The 18175-nt window shown below is 37.1% G+C and overlaps 1 protein-coding gene across 1 annotated transcript; it reads right to left on the reverse strand.

Moving 5' to 3' along the window:
- Positions 1 to 1573: 1573 nt before the first annotated feature.
- On the reverse strand, positions 1574 to 8153 carry LOC109788977 (ASC1-like protein). The gene is made up of 7 exons (XM_020347840.3): positions 7758 to 8153; positions 7440 to 7669; positions 7189 to 7344; positions 6890 to 7075; positions 3042 to 3226; positions 2448 to 2517; positions 1574 to 1976 (listed from the first exon to the last, which is right to left on the reverse strand). Exons 1-6 carry the CDS (start codon positions 7998 to 8000, stop codon positions 2486 to 2488), a joined length of 1032 nt encoding a protein of 343 aa, XP_020203429.1. The 5' UTR covers positions 8001 to 8153; the 3' UTR covers positions 1574 to 1976; positions 2448 to 2485.
- Between the last annotated feature and the right edge of the window lie 10022 nt (positions 8154 to 18175).

Raw genomic sequence — 18175 nt, forward strand, 5'->3', positions numbered from 1 at the left:
AAACATTCTCTCATTGTTGATAATTGTTCATGTTGCAATTGTTGTAGTATAAGGTTAGTTAAAAAGGTAGCCCTCACTACCATTCCCTACCCAAAGCCTTAGATTCTAATGGTTGCATAAAAATGGAGACTTGGTAATGGACCAAGTGAAGGTCAAGTTTTTTTTTTTAATTTTTTTTATAAGGAACCATGAAGATGGAGTTTTATGTGATATAAATCCTATAAAAGTTTGTCATATTTTGTAGAAATTCATGTATAATGGCTTTACCAATACAATATCCTTTACCCACAAAAAAAAAGAAGTTGGTGTTGTATCTTATTACTTACACAAGTGGTAAATGGTCAACTACAAATGAAGCTTAAGAGCAATAATAAAAAGAAAAAGGGAAAAAAAAACTAAAGAGTAAAATAGATAAGGAGAAAGTAAAGGAGGATAGTGTTCCCTCTAAAAAAATTGTTAAGAAAAAACATTTTGCAACAAAAAAATTATATTAAAAGGACTATCTATCTTGAACAACATCTTTATCTTCTTTTGTACAAACGGACACTCAATTGCACAACAAAAAGTGAAATATGAGATTCTACCTCAAGGAATTCAAAAACTTTTAAAAGAACTTGATTATATATTGAGTTAATCACCTATACACTATCAGTGTAAAAAAAATTTACACTGACAATCAATTATATTTGTTAATTATACCATGTCACTATAAACACATTTACTTTTAATAGTGACATGACACAATTAAAAGATATAATTGGTTGCTAGTGTAAAAAAACTTTACACCGACAGTATATAGGTGATTAACTCTTATATATTACCACCAAAGATTCTCAAGGTATTGCCACCTCTTAAAAAAATAGAGCATCAAATTGATCTTGTTCTTAGAGTTAGCTTACTCAACCTATATGACTAACTCTGCAGAAAAGAGTCTTAAATTCAAGAATTGTTGAAGGGTTGGATAGCTATTAAACATCAATTCGTGCTCTTATAATTGGTCTTCAACAAGTCACGGAAATACCAATATAAGCTATTTCTAAAACTTGCTGCAATGATGTGTGACAACTAAGAGCATCCACAATAGCTGCATTTTAAGAGTTGTTAAATTTAAACAATTGTATCTTGAATTTTTTTAGCAAGGGAGACAATCTAATTAGTTGTGTGAATTGCTTAATTTCAAGCGATGTATATTATATAAGATACAGTTGTTTAGAATAAAAAATTGTTTTCAAAGTATCAACCAGAAGCAATCAATATCATGCAAAATTAATAAATAAACAAATATATATATATATATATATATGAGTTAATCACTTATACATAGTCAGTGTCAAGTTTTTTTACACTGGCAACTAATTATATTTCTTAATTGTACCATGTCACTGTCAAAAGTAAATGTGTTTACAGTGACATGACACAATTAAAAGATATAATTGGTTGCCCGTGTAAAAAAAATTTACGCTAGCAGTGTATAAGTGATTAACTATATCTATATATATATATATATATGAGGATATCTTAAAATTTGACTATTAGAGTAAAAATGTACTGAGTTGTATGAGTTGCTTAAATATAATATAACAATGTGAGATTCAATTAAGTAAAATAAAATACATCTTTAAACAACCACCATTGTGGATGATCAAAGTCCAACAAATTTCTTCTCCAATAAATGAAAACAAAGGATAACATTTGTGGCAGAAAATATTAATCGACAGTACTTGTAATTTGAACAAGGGACAAATAATCAGGAAAGTAAAATATCTTAACAAAATGTCAGGCAGTAAGCCTAAACCTCGGTAGGTGCAGCATAGACACATAGTTCAGAAGAATCAAAATTCTCTCCATCTGTCGCCCTTTTATATCAGCTCCGTAGTCTACTCAAATCCGAATAAATACAATCCTCTCAATTTGAATAAGAAAATATTAGCATTGTGGCCAAAGGCACAGAATCCGATTGAAGCTAACGAATTCATCTGCAAAAAATAAACCAAACAGCATTTCTCTTAATTTAAGGAATGTAACAAAGGTCATCTAACATGACTTCAAAATACTGCAGTCGTAGTCAACCTTTAAAAAGATACTGCAGCTGTACTTATTTCTCTTTATCTCAACACCTAACAAAGATTATATTTCAAATTCTCTCCTTGGCCTCATATGCCAGTGTATCATGAGATAATGCCAGCAAAAAAGAAAAAAATTATAAGACTTCAGAACTTTATAACATTTTTTGAGTGCAGTTTCCTTCTAACCTGTAGTTATTGCAATGAACTAGTAGAAGAAAAAATCACGAGTTGTTTCTAATTTACAATATAATTATGGAAAAACTGATTCTTTTTAAATAAAATAAAATATGGACAATTTAACATATTCAACATAAATCCGCATAAAATACAACCATATTCATAATGTTAGTGTAAAATAATTTTTCATCATTTTATATTCACCTTTGCCTAAATATTACATTATGCTTTTGCTTCCCTACTCAATCTTCATGTCCATCTTCATCTTCTGAATCTGCATAAAGAAAATTGCAGTGGTTTGCAATATGGTAAACGGTTAAAGAAATTTCTTATTTAGCAATACACTAACAAAAAATGACAGACTAAAGACAATATTGCTACTAAACCAATTGCTGATTGATTGTATTCATTCTATGATAAGTACATCAAAGTGATTACGTCACAAAGATGTCCAGTCATCATATTCTTTTTGTCAATTTTTGTTTTGGTAAGCCTCTTTTTTTTTTTTTTTCAATTAATAACTCTAATATCCCGATTGAGTGATAGAATTTTAAAATAAAAAAAATATAAACTAAGCAAAAGTCAAGTAAATAACATTTCTAATCCAGATTCCAGATTGAGTTCATATAACTCAGCCAGAATTTCTACAATCATAATATATTCTTTAGTTCTTTTTTTTTTTTTCCTTCTACTTATATGCAGATAGTAGGCACGGGGAACAGATTTTTTGACAAGGTTGATCAGTCAATGAAAAGTTTAAATAAGGAAGCCTTGCACATAACACATCTTTCAACTTACCAGATCGAACATCTTCACTAACTTTTCCTCTTGCTTGGATTTGTTTAACAAGCATCCGAAATATCAACACCCACCAATAAATATGCATAACAAGCAAGCAATATAGAAGACTATTGAACACATAATAATATATTGGACCATCCACTCGGTGCTTTTCCTTATCCAAGGTGAGCAGAACTTCATAGCTGGAAAGAGAGAAGCAAGTAAAACAATCGAACATAGGAACGAAATGACGAATGAAAAAGGTCAGTTCTAGTATTACTCCTCAAACTAAATTGTTAAAATTTCTTCTATAGAGACAAAACAACATTTCTTTTAGAGTGCTTACAATGAGATTTACTTACAAACTTCTCGCATTGGACAAATTTTATTTTATAATTCTGCTCAATTAAGACAGCTAACAACTCCTCAATGGAAATACTAAAATGTTTTTGTATGAATTCTACATAAAATCCATTAGAACACTGAACATTAAAAACCCAAAGTACTAAATAAAAAAATAAAAAAGTGGAAAATGGATAATGAACAGTACAAAACAGAAGAGCATGAAATATATTGATTGAAATGAATTTTCAGAATAAGGATTGTTAAAAGTCTATATATCCCTATCTTTTTGGCCAAAACGAATACCTGCATTATATAGAAAATCTATCTTTAAGGGGGATCAATTAATCAGATCGATTGACAGACCACTACATCCATATAAATGATCCCTGAAGACATTTATACATGATATTTCAAAATGCTAAAGGAACACTTCCAGAGAAACAGGAGTGCATTTAGTTTCTCCAACTTATTATTATAGCCTGAGAATCTCCATGGCATGTGGATATATCATAGGAACCAGAGGGTGTACAACAATACTTTTCGAAAGAGTGATAGAACTAGACCAACGTATGATGAAAAAGAAAGAGAAAAAGAGTATGTATTGACAGGTGACAAAAGAATTACAAAGAAAACAGCACCGTAATGAGCATCTGCAACTGAATTTTCCTTACCCGGTGTATATTGCATTTCAAAATCATAACTAATCAACATAGTGGCCCATTTGATTTGGTCCTCACTCATGAGTCTCTCTATTCAGTAAGAAACTTTAAACTTCTCTGATCTGTTTTGATTATAAAATGCCCGCCCAATAGATAGTGACTTTACTTCACAGCCAACACAATAACCATCAATTCCCTCACATAAATTGATTTATGTAGGCTCCTTTCAGATAATATTTGGCTCCAAAATGATAATAGTCTCTCATGTAATAGAATTGCACCCAATCCAGTCCTTGATGTGTCAGTTTCTACAACAAATTGCTTGGAGAAATACACCAGTGCTAATATAAGCAAAGTAGTAACAGCAGCCTTTAATTCCTTAAAAAGGCTAGTTGTGCATCTTTGTCCCAACAGAAAGTATCTTTATTTCAATAAACAACTTAAGGTTTGTGCCATCATACCAAACCCCTTAACAAGTCACCTGTAATATCCTATAAGTACAAGAAATCCCCTTAACTCATTGATATCCTTGGAATAGGCCACAGCCATAATGCCTACAATCTCTAAAGATCAATTGCCACACCTTCTGCTAGATAATATGACCAATTTACTCCAGGATAGCTTGCCAGAAGATGCACTTCTTTGGGTTAACCTTTAAATCATGTTGCATTAGTACAAGCAAGACCAACTCTAAGTGCTTCACATAGCACTATATATCAGCAGAAATCATCGAAGAATACAGGAACAAATTTTCTCAAAAAAGGCCTTAATACTTTATTCATCAAGGACCGAAAAGTAGAGGGAGCATTTGCCAAGCAAAACGGCATGACAGTAAACTCAGTGTCCTTTATGGGTGCAGAACACAATTTTTTCAATGTCCTTTTCTTGCATTTGTATTTGATGGTAATCCGATTTCAAGTCCAATTTGGAGAAAATCATAGCTCCTTCAATTTCATCTAACAACTCTTCAATCACCGGAAATGAAAAATCGTTAGGCAGAGCAATCTTGTTTAAAGCTTGATAGTCAACTCAAAATCTCCACCCGCTGTCCTTCACCAAAATAATAGGACTTACACTTTGTCAAATGATGTCTAACATTAACATCTCACTGACCAGTTTTACAGTCTCTATCTTTTGCTAATGGGGATATTTGGAATTTGAGCCTCTTGTTTTAGCACTATTGCATGATCTTGTCTCCTATATGGAGTACACTTTGAGAGGCCCAAAAAAATCTTTATACTTATCTAAATCACCTTGTATGGGTGTTGCAACCAGTGTTTTAAAACTCAGACTGATGATCAACTCTGTCAGAATACTAGGTCAGTGGATCACCAGTTAAACTTGTGAACCCTGGTTGAACTGCATAAATTAATATGCAATTAAATATATACTATAAAAATCATTTAAATCACATACATCAATTAAGCATGTAGGCTTAGACTGCTTAGTGGTATTTAAAGCTTTAAGTATCCAAAGGATATAAGTACAAATCCCATCTCTACCAAAATTTCTTACTTCTGAATTTTTTAATTCAAACTTTTAAAAAAAAGAGGATAAATAAACTGATCCATGTCATTGCTCCTTGGTTCATTGGTTTGTCCTAAAAACTGGCTGGGTCATACCAGTCCACACTCGACCGATGGCATCAGTGGCAGTTCCCAGTTCAACTAGTTGGACTACCCAATCTAGTCTAGGTTTTAAAACTTCTATTGATCTACAATATGATTAAGCTACAATATGATTAAGCTACAACATGAATTCTTGTCTTTGATCTTGTATGGCTAACTTCATGATCTTGATGGATGTTAAGGATTTTATTAATTTAGGTTTTGCCTTAAACACCATGGTCTAACCATCCCCCTTCTACTTCAATGTCAAATCATCGAAATTAGCTTTGATCCCTCCCAACCCTGCCAACATTCTAACTCAGGGACTATGTCCATTTCCCCTAAACCAAATAAGAAGTTTTTCCGAATTACAATATCATGCACTTACTTCAACGTCAAATCATCAAAATTAGCTATGATCTCTCCCAACCCCACCAACAATACTAACTCGAAAACTATGTCCATTTCCCCCAAACCAGATAAAAACTTTTGCCGAATTACATATCATGCACCTTTGACATGACTCCGTGGCACACTCCCCTGCAACTTATTTTATGACCATCACCCACCTCTTTGAATAAGACGGGTTTGTTTCACCTGTAACTTTGAGCCTTAACATCAATTCATTAGAGATAAGGATGAGTTGCCCCACAAATCGATTAATACTACCACCTTGCATCCCTTCAAACTGCCCCACACCTTTAAGACTTCCATGAGGTGAACCCAACAATACAATGCAGCAAAACTAAGTTTTCAATTAATCCTCTATCTTCGTGTCTTTCATCTCTTGCTATACAAATGTACCAGGCACTGAATCATTACTGTTCCCCAATACATAATCCACACAATCAAGCAAATAATCACTTAAATTGTGATAAAGGAACCAGTATAGATGGAAAGTGAAACATTAATCTGTTATCCAGAAAAATCAAAGAGACAAAAGGAGGGCAAATGGAAGGGATAAAAACTCAAAAATACAAAACTAGTACTTCTGTTTTGTTAAAAATGCATGCCAAAAGGTGTATATTTCCATACAGGATGAAAACCTTCTGAATTTGGAGAGCAGCAGGAGGGGACCATCAGCCTTTCAGGGTGCATTTCAATAACTCTTATTTTTATTTTTAATATATAAATTCAGGGACGTTGTTTATTATTGACCCAGATTTTCAGAAGCAACAGAATAGACAGGCAAGGACCGTAAATATAACAGCAAGAAGAAAACATAATGTAAATTGGGAACCAAACTAATATAAACCTTGTACTCCACAGAATCCAGAACGGGTAGTAAACGAGGCGCAATATGATCCACGATAAAACAAATAGAATAAACGCAAAGCTAGCCAATGTTTCGGCACCACTGTATTTGGACATTTTCCCTATCTCCAGAAACACATCGCTAGCATCATGAAGAGCCAAAACAACTGATCCAACACGAGCAAACCTGAACGCGTAAGACACAGAAGAGAAACGCAATCAAATTCCCAAAGAGAACCACACAAAAAAACCTCAAACGAGAAGAGAAACGAAAGTGAATGAAAACGAGATAGCTGGTACCTAAAAATGTAAGACAACACAATGAGAATCACAGTAGCAACATGATGACTCATGGACACCCCAAAATCGGAGCGCCTGGTTTCCCAAAAAATCAAAGCAAAAATGGAGTACGAGTAAAATCCAGCAGCGTACATATACACCGCCTTCAATTTCAACCTGAAACGCCAAAAGGATACAAATTCACACACACACACACAAAGAACAAACGATTAACATCATTGTACTCTATCTGATAACCAAGATAACCTCACTTGGTCTTTTGATCTGGCCAGACCTGAGACCCTGGCCCCACCCAAAAGTTTCTGGTATTAGTAAACCACGGTTCATCATACGTGACAGAGAGAGCAAGAACCTCCGCGGAGAGATAATAAACGCATTTCCACGCCGATTCCTTGAATTTCCTAATCTTCTTCCTCCTCTCGTTGGTGTGGTAGTCCAGCGCCTCGTGCCCCTTTCCGAAAATCAAGCGCCTAGCGAGTTTCTGCGAATTGAAATGCAGAGCGAATAGAAAGTCAAAGTCAGCGTGGGAACATGGAGTGAGCGAGCGATTGTTGGTGGAAGATACGAACCTCGAATAGGAAGCGGTCGAGGAAGAAGCGCACGGAGGGGAAGAAGAGAGCGAAGAGGGGGAGAAGGTAGAAATCGTGATAGGCGGGGTAGGATTCATGGTGCCAGTCAAGGGAGAGGCTCGTCATCGCATCGGAATGGAATGGAATGGAAAGATGCGTCTTTGCGCGTGCGTGGCTTGATCGAATCGAAACTCCTCTCCTAATATATTGGTCACCAATGTGATACGGTGATAGCAATATCATATCATACTTCTACTTCTACTTCTAGTACTACTCCCTCTCTTCCACCCCACTTGCTATATTATTTTCTCTTTACCAAATTGCCCTTTCTGTTCACTCCACCTTCGCACACCCGGAAACGGACACGGGAGACACAACTAGCGGAATTCACCACGCTGCTTTGCCTTCTTTTTCTATTCTAACTTCTTTCTCCTCGCTCCTACACCTATAATCATTTTTTCTTCACATTATTTATTATTATTATTTTTTTTTTTCTGTTTTCAGTTTATTTTGAAAATATATATATATATATATATATATATATATATATATATATTTATGTTTATTAGATAACTCGAAATATTTTTTCTTTGATATCTGTAACCGTCAGTGTTAAAATAATTTGAATTGACTTTTAACTATACGTTGACAGTTTCTGATGTAGGACCAAATTGAACTTGTTTAAACGTGAGGACTAAATTGAACGTAAAGATAGCTGGTTGTAAAAATTCTAACTCAATTTTACACTAACCTGAACACAACCACTTTCACCAGCTGCCTATAAAAATAAAATAATAATAATAAAAGTTGATTGCTTAGAGGAGTTAAACCAGCAAGATGGTGAAGCTTACCGTTTGATTTATTATGGACTAATTTTAGTTAGCTAACAGGGTGTAAAACATTAATCAAACTTTTTGGTAGAATGATTTTAACTACATGATAAGGTGTGTTAATTTCTTGTTGGACAGACTTGAGAAAGTCATTTTCGTAACGACTTTAGCCAATGATGTTTTAATTTTTATAATGTGGTTTACTATCACTATAAAGTTAAAGCTTTAACATTATGAAGTTATTACGTGGATGTATTTTTTTTCTTTTCCATAATTGTTGAATCTTTAATATTGACCTTATATTTGTTTAATTACGTATTATGAACCATTAATAAAGATCAGACCCAATTAAAAGTGATTAAATATAAGATTTGATTAATTAATTTGGCTTTAATGTATTTAATAGGGTATGGACATGTAAAGGCTAAAGCACAATTCTATTTTTATAATGGGTTAAAATAGAATATCTAAAAGATAACTTTACGGCTGTCTATAAAATAGATTATGTTTCCATCACATGTATCATTCTTATCATTTTGAATCTCGTTATTAAAAAGTATAGAGAAAATTAAAGAGTCCTTTTAAAGGAATACGTATAGATCTAGAAGACCAAATCATGTCTCTAAAGAGCAAATAGTTATCATGGATTTAGGTAATTTGATAAGTGAGACTTATTTTGTTAGTAAGACCATCATAGATAGCCTTCCTATCATATTGTCAAGGTCTTCTAAGTAATACATGATTTACATTCATGGGTATGATATCACATAAAACTTCATCTTTGTTATTCCTAATGGTGAAAGAAATGTTACTTGTTTCTTGACTTCTAATGATCCATCCTCATTTAACTATTGTAATTTATAAGCTTTATGATAGACAATAGGAGTTAAGTTAAGCTTGTCAACCAACCTTGAGCTACAAAAATTATTAATTGAACCATTATCCACAATAAGAGAACAAATATTTTCCAAAATTTTGCAATGAAATAGATTTATTCTTTGGATTGGTATTGTTCATGGGGTTGGCTAGCAAGTAACCTTTTAGCAATTAACAAGTCTCTTTCACATGGAAAGATTTATTCACTAGAGCCTATGACTTTTTCTTCCTCACTAGAAGATGAAGTTCTATCATTACTATGAATGTTATTGCCCCTCAAAATCATAGTTTTCTTAGTAGGGCATTGGAAGACTATGTGTCCTCTCCCTAGATATCTAAGGCATTTGATACTTCTTGTCTTAGACTTCATTGAAAATTTATCTCGATTTTTCTTTTTCTTTTTCTTTTTCTAGTGACCTATCTACCTTAGGTTTGGAGGATTACCCTTCCTTCTTGAAGTCCTTTCTAGGGTATGAGGTAGTGGATTCTTTCTTGTAGACACCCAATTTCATCCGGGGAATACAAACAAGGAAATGGACTGCTGTTATGAAGGGAAGGAGCTCCCGAGGCATGCAAATAACAGGACAGGACATTAGAAGGCCCAAAAGCCCAAACAAGCTGGTTTTAGTAACCTGGAACGGACTGTTGCAAAACTGGAACGGACCGTTCCCAATTTTGAACGGGCCGTTCCAAGTTCCTAAAAAAGGCCTAAAACCCTAGTTTGGAACGGGTTGTTCCTAAATTGGAATGGGTCGTTCCAAGATTGGAACGGGCCGTTCCAAGCTCATAAAAAGGGGGTTAAAACCTTAACTGGAACAGGCCGTTCCAAGTTATGAAAAGGGCCTAAAAACCCTTCTTTGGAACGGCCTTCCAACCTAACCAACATTGTGTTAATCTCATCGCTAGAACGGGCCGTTCTAGTTTCAGAACGGGCCATTCCAGTTACAAAATTTACACGGAACGGTCAGATCCAGAACAGGTCGTTCCGATTTTGGAACGGGCTGTTCCGGACACTTTCTGAAATCTATAAATAGACAGCTTGGGCACAGCTCTCCAGACTCTAAAAATTTCGTCCAGACTCCTTAGAGCTCGAAATTTCTCTCTTTTTCTCTCTCTTTCTCTCTTTTGTATTTCTTGAGATTTTGTGAGGCATTGTAGTGTGAAAGGTTGCCACAAAGTACCTAAAATCTTCCTGTTTTGAAGATTCAATAGAGTTCATTCAAGAGGTTTTTCAGTTAATCTCTTTCTCTCTTTTTTTATTTATTTATTTCTTATCTATAATAAATATTGTTATAATAAAATAATCATGTAGACATTTTAGGGTTAATTGTATAATTTAAATTTCAAGCATGTAAATAATTATTAATAAAAGGGGATTTAATATTTCTATTATTATCATTTATAATGCTAACTTCATCAGAGGGTACCGATTAAGGGCGTTGTAGGGGTGTTTAATACCTTCCCTACACGTAATCGACCCCGAACCCAATTTTGGTTATCAAGGCCATTTTTGGACTTTTAAAAACCTTTTCTTTTTCCAATGTTTTGAGTAAAATATTGGTGGCGACTCCATGAACCTATTTTCAAAATCATTAATTAAGGATTAGTCAGGTGTCCGGGCATTCCTTAATTAATGAGACTTTTAAAAGGATGTCTAAACCATTAGTCGTGAGATCGAAAATTTTCAAGTTGCGACAGATGGCGACTCCACTAGGAACGTTTAAAGAGGGTCAGGCCCATTTAATTGATGAAGTTAGTAAAATAAAAATAATAATTTAAATATTTTTCCCCTTTATTTTGTTTGTTTTATTTGTTTGGCTTTCATATTTGTTTGCTTGTTTAAATTCAACACTTGTTTGGAATAAAAATTGTACACAAACCTTTGCATAAACAGTTCTCCCTACACCCAGAGGCATGAGGGTATTAAACATAGGGAGTGGTTGACGTACGACCGGCCCAAGTTTGGCCTTGGAGCCTGCGAGCCTTGTCGGAAATCACACTCAAGGTGATAACCGGTTACTCTAGCCCGAAATACTGCGACAAACCTTAGAGTTTGCTAGGTGACGGCAATAGAGATACTGGGTCCCTATAATGGGGGCACCTTGGGGGCCTTAAGACTAGTGAGATTATAACTGTCCTATACAACACACTTTTCTTACAGGGACCATAGACTAAGGATTTGAATGTGACTGTTCGCGGGTGTACATCTGTATGAGCATATGTTTGTTGCATTTGTCATATCATTTTCCAAATGAATGAGATTAAGGGGGCAATAACTAAAAAAAAAATGTCTTTCCATACGTTCTATTTTTCCTTTCGCATCATAAATCTTAGAAGGAAACTTGATAAAAGTAGGTAGACAAACCCCCCATCATTTCTTTTAGGATGATAAACCATTTTTTTTAGATATGGAAGCTATAGATAGTAGCATGCATGGACCGTTGAGGAAGGTGAACATTCCAAATTTTGCAATGTCTCGAGTAAATGAGATATGTGCCTCGATGCCAAAAGAAGCCAAAACAGAATTTGAAAAACGTTACAACAGAATCCTCGACTTGTGGAGAATACCTGTGGACCCTGCTTTCATGAGAGCTTTGATACACTTTTGGGAGCCAGAGATCCGTTGCTTCTGATTCCCACACTTTGATATAGTGCCCACTATAGAGGAGTATGACCTAATGACTAAGTGGCCCAAGTCGGGATGAGTTTTCTTTGTTCAAGAAGGACGTATATCCTCCGACAAGGTGGCTAAATTAATTTGCTTACCCTCTCACTTGTCCATTCTAGAAGGCAATGGAGTAGTCAAAGGATGGAAGCTTTCCATTTTGGAAGAACATCTTTCCCTTCTGGGTCACCAAAAGAATTGGATAACCTTCAACAAGACCCTAGCCTTAATCTTGTTTAGGATAATCCTTTTCCCATTTCATAAGAGGGTGGTAGATCATGCCGCAATCGACGCCTTCCTTGCTTGGGACGCCCACTCCAACAGCCTTGTACCTGCCATCCTCGTCGATACCTTGCTTGCAATCGACCTTTGCCGTAAAAAATTAGGAAAACAGATGAGATGCTGCAATCCACTCCTTTATGTGTGGGCATACACTCATTTCTTCGCCAAGAACCATATGGGAAAATTTCCTGACCCATTAAGAAGTTTCCCTAGGATTCCATCATCAAGGAAGTATGCCATGGCGTGGAAAGCTGAAATGGAGGGATGCACTAAAAACACTTTAACATGGATGTACCCCTGGTTTAGACCGAGTCACGTGTTAGTACGGTGTGGCCAGTTCTCTAACCTACCAATGATGGGATTAAGAAGATGCATAGCCTACTCCCCAAAGCTAGTGTTAAGACAACTTGGATGGACACAGACTCTACCCAATCAAGAAGACTTCGGCGGCATTTGCTTCTTATACACCTCAGGGCAGCAATCACAGGTTGACACCATACGAGAGGCTTGGAAGAGGCCTTTTTATTTTGGAGATAGCGAGCTCGATAAACCTCAGGTGACCGCCTCAGATGATTATCGAAAATGGAGAAATCAAGGTGAAGCCACGAACATGACCAAGACGGTAGCCCAGAAAGAACAACATCGAATTGATCCCCTGATCAAAAAGATAGAAATTCTGGAAGTCCAGATAAAAGATCTCGAAGAAAAGGATGAGGAATCCAAGATGTGCATTGATGGTTTGCACAGGAAATGTAAGAAAAAAGACATGGAGATTGAGAGGCTAAAGGATGAATGTGCCGATATAAATGTCCAGCCAGTGAAAACTCCAAAAGTTCACTCAGGCAGGCCATTTATGGAAACTTCGTCAAATGTAGCACAACTCAAAGACAGACTCCAAGAAGAGACACTAGCAAAAGAGCAAGCCCAGAGAGAACTATTCAAGGCCCAAACTGAAGCTCAATCCTGGTGGGAGATCATGCAAGAACAAGCCGCGACCATCTTCGATTTTTGACAAAAGGAAGAAAGGGGGCTCGAGCTACTCAAGGAAATCACCCGTCAAAGAGATCAAGCTCTAGAGGCGGTACATGAGATGAAAACAATGAATAGATACTATCAGGAGAAGGCCAAAGAAGCACGCTCTGTCTACTATCACATGAGCATGGAAGTCCACGAACAAGCAGAGGCAATGAAGAGGCATGTTTTGGATGCAGAAGATAGCGTACCTATGCGCCAGCCTAACTTGAGTTTCTTCAGACTCCTACATTTTTGCCAAAACATATTGGAAAGCATTGCGTGATGAATGTTCACTAAACAAACAAATCAATGAGAATGATATTTGTTGAATTCCTCGATTGTCTTTGCATCCTAAATTGCATTTCATTTAGAACATACACTTTTCTAGTAAATTTATAAGGAATAAAAAGGGAAATCTAATTTGTACATGTTAACTAGATAATGAAATCACTTATCGTCAAATGCAAACCCGAGGTTTCATATCGGGAAGCACTGCATGAAAAGTCAACAAATATTTAAGAAAACGAACGGCAAAACGCGCCCAAGCATACCGTCCGAGTGCCAAGTCCTTTCCCCTACGAAAGCGACAAGGCAGTACCATGGGTTTATGATGTGCAAAACTTGTCGTCGTTAGAATCATCGAATATCACCGGGATCGGAGGAATGACTAGAAGTGGACATGTTTATACCCCCAAGGACTTAGGAAATAAATCCCCGAAAGGAAAGGACAAAGAGGAAGGAAGAACGAAGTGCGATAAAGAAGATGAATTTCTTCAGTTCATTCGACAAAGCGAATATTCCATCATTGATCAGATTAACCATACCCCCGCAAAAATCACTCTGCTTTCGCTGATCATGAGCTCTGAACCACATCGAAAGGCTCTGTTAAAAGTTTTGAATAAGGCCTACGTTGCACACCACATATCCCAAGACAAGTTTGAGGGGATCGTGAGTCACCTCACGGCTAACGATCATTTAACCTTCACCGACGATGAGATACCCAATGGTCGACCTAACCACAATAAACCCTTGCATATATCCGTAAAGTGCAAGGATTTTCTCATCGCTAAAGTCTTGGTAGATAACGGGTCTTCGCTGAACGTGTTGCCTAAAGGCACCTTTGACAAGCTAAGGGTTAAAGAAGCTCAGATGCAACCAAGCAATATGATCGTTCGAGCTTTCGACGAGTCTTGAAGAGAAGTGATGGGAGAAGTCGTCCTACCCATTCAAGTGGGACCCATAGTTTTCAACGTAGAATTCCAAGTAATGGATATTGCGCCCACTTACAGCTGTCTCTTGGGAAGGCCATGGATACACCAAGCAAGGGCAGTACCCTCCACGCTTCATCAGAAGGTCAAGTTCGTAGTGGATAATAAGCTGGTAGTCGTTCAAGCGGAGGAGGATATGATTATCAGCAAATCGCTGACTGTTCCATATGTAGATGTAGCTAAATTGGAAACGGCCTTCCAAGCACTGGAAATCGCTCATGTAGAAAAGAATTCAAACAAGAACCTGGTAGCACGAATCTTATTCAAAAACGGCTATCGATCGGGACAAGGACTTGGAAAGAGCGCTCAAGGGGTAAAAGAGTTCCCAAACTACATAGGCAACCCAGGGCGACGAGGCTTGGGGTATGAGCCAACGACAGAACCCAGGAAGGGAGGGACGACCACCCCTGCTCTATACGAAATCTTTTAGAGTGCAGGTATCCGAGTAAGTTGTGGGACGACTTTGGTGATTAAGTTAACTAGATCCTGTTGAAGAATGTCTTCTCTCGTATTCCTGTGTATAAATCACGAACTTGGGGCATGCCCAGGCCCTCAAGATAGACTAAATGGGCACGTGTAAATTGAAGATTCTACTTTAATGTCATGTTTTTATTTCCATTTCTCTTCTCCCTTTTACCTGCTCTAAGCCTCGTTAACAAACCTTAAAGGGACAAGTGCATTCGAAATAAGGATGTCATTACAAACAATGGCTTAATATGCGATAAGGGACACATAAAAATTCAATCAAATTCAGCATAACTTGCGAATAAAAGTCCAAAAAAAATTAGCGCAAGGGGTATTCCTCTTTAATGAAGAAATGAAAGATGATCACAAATGCTGCAAAAAAACAAAGGTCCGCTAGGAGACCCACAAACAAAGAGGGTAGCCTAGGAAAAAGTTAGGACAAAGTAGCATCCCGAGCTGAAAACTGAAAGACGGCTTAGGAAGGTCATTTAATCAATACGCAATCCAAGTCATCGCTTAATTTTAAAGGAAATAATGAGCTAATGCGAATAATGATTTACTCATTTTGGAGGTGCTTGTTCATCATCAGCCTAAACCACTTGCCTACCTCGGCCAACCATTCTTCTAAAAACCATTCTCAGAAAAAATCCTTTTTAACAAAGCTTTTGCAAAAGATATGTATATATCCCTTTTTCCTCTTCCCTTTTGACCTACATGGCATTAAGATAAAATTGGAGAAATACACAAAAGTGCACAGTGAATACTCACAGGAAAACGGGCGAAACATCTCTTACTAAAGGGTCGAAAAACATTCTTCACCAAAAAAATACTACCCACGACAATAGAAGAGCGATAAAACGGGGATAAAGAAAGTTTCTCAACAATCAATGGAACGAAAAGCAATAGATCATCCTAGTATATGGGAAGGTTGGATTTCCTGAAAATGAAAAAATGAATCTGCATTTAGGACAAAAGCCGCATGCATACTGCACGAACATAGGGAAAGGTATTTCTTTTATAAAAAAAATATAATAATTTATATATTGAAAAAATAAAAAATAATAATAAAAGGGTTTGCTCCCCCCTCTCAATCTTCATTCATTTCCCAAAATTCCCTCATAACAGAGATCAGACAAGGTCAAGTAAATCCCTTACAATGACCAGCCATAGACAAAAAAGGCAAGCTTCATACATGTTAAAAAAAGCAGAAGCATTTAAGAAAAAATAGCAGAAAAAGGTAAGCTTCAAATATGAAAAAGCCGAAGCTAAACAAAAAGGAAATTCAAAAAAAAGAAACCTACCACAAGCAGGCGCCTGGAGAGGCATCACAATACTCAAGTAGCAGGGGCAACATTGGAATACCTGCCAGCCATCCACTTCTCTGCCCACCAACATAGGGGCACATCAAACATCTCCTACCCATTCACCTGGGGGCAGCCTTTTATCCCACAACACTAACAAGAAGACATCAAGTACAAGCAAAGAAAGGGTTGCTAGATCCCCAAAATTAGTACAAGATCAAAGAGGGTTACCTGACCTTAGCAGTGGGCCGGCTGAAGCCTTAAAATATCAGTCCAACTTGGAGAGGCTGAGCTACGAAACTACTTCAACAAAAAAAAGAGGGTTACCTAACTTTAGAGTGGGCCGGCTGAAGCCTTAAAATATCAGTCCAGCTTGGAGAGGCTGAGCTACGAAACTACTTCAACAAAAAAAATAGGGTTACCTAACCTTAGAGTGGGCCGGCTGAAGCCTTAAAATATCAGTCCAGCTTGGAGAGGCTGAGCTACAAAACTACTTCAACAAAAAAAAAGGGTTACCTGACCTTAGAGTGGGCCGGCTGAAGCTTTAAAATATCAGTCCAGCTTGGAAAGACTGAGCTACGAAACTACTTCAACAAAAAAAGAGGGTTACCTGACCTTAGAGTGAGCCGGCTGAAGCCTTAAAATATCAGTCCAACTTGGAGAGGCTGAGCTACGAAACTACTTCAACAACAAAGAGGGTTACCTGACCTTAGAGGAGGTCGGCTGAAGCCTTAAAATATCAGTCCATCTTGGAGAGGACGAGCTACGAAACTACTTCAACAACAAAGAGGGTTACCTGACCTTAGAGTGGGCCGGGGGAAGCCTTAAAATATCAATCCAGCTTGGAGAGGCTGAGCTACGAAACTACTTCAACAAACAAAGAGGGTTATCTAACCTTAGAGTGGGCCGGTTGAAGCCCTAAATATCAGTCCAGCCTGGAGAGGTTGAGCTCAGAATATACTCCCTCTTTAACAAGCTACAAATAAAGAAACACACTACCATGAAACAACGCAGAAGCACCAAAGAGATAAAGAGAAGACCCGGACGAAATGTCTACGTCTTTACTTGCCTTTGGAAAAGCAACACATTACTATTCCAAAGGACAAGTAAAGAGGGGCAGTTGTTGACACCCAATTTCATCCGGGAGAATACAAACAAGGAAATGGACCGTTGTTATGAAGGGAAGGAGCTCCCGAGGCATGCAAACAACAGGACAGGACATTAGAAGGCCCAAAAGCCCAAACAAGTTGGTTTTAGTAACCCGAAACAGACTGTTGTAAAACCAAAACGGGCCGTTCCCAATTTGGAACGGGCCGTTCCAAGTTCCTAAAAAGAGCCTAAAACCCTAGTTTGGAACGGGCTGTTCCTAAATTGGAACGGGTCGTTCCAAGATTGGAACGAGCCGTTCCAAGCTCATAAAAAGGGGGTTAAAACCTTAACTGGAACAAGTCGTTCCCAAACTGGAACGGGCCGTTCTAAGTTATGAAAAGGGCCTAAAAACCCTTCTTTGGAACGGCCGTTCCAACCTAACCAACATTGTGTTAATCTCATCGCTGGAACGGGCCGTTCTAGTTTCAGAACGGGCCATTCCAGTTACAAAATTTACTCGAAACGGTAAGATCCAGAACGGGTCGTTCCCGATTTTGGAATGGGCCGTTCTAGACACTTTCTAAAGTCTATAAATAGACAGCTTGGACACAGTTCTCCAGACTCTAAA

Source organism: Cajanus cajan, chromosome 5 (assembly GCF_000230855.2).
Source record: "Cajanus cajan strain Asha chromosome 5, NIPB_CcT2T_4, whole genome shotgun sequence".
NCBI classification, from domain to species: domain Eukaryota; kingdom Viridiplantae; phylum Streptophyta; class Magnoliopsida; order Fabales; family Fabaceae; genus Cajanus; species Cajanus cajan.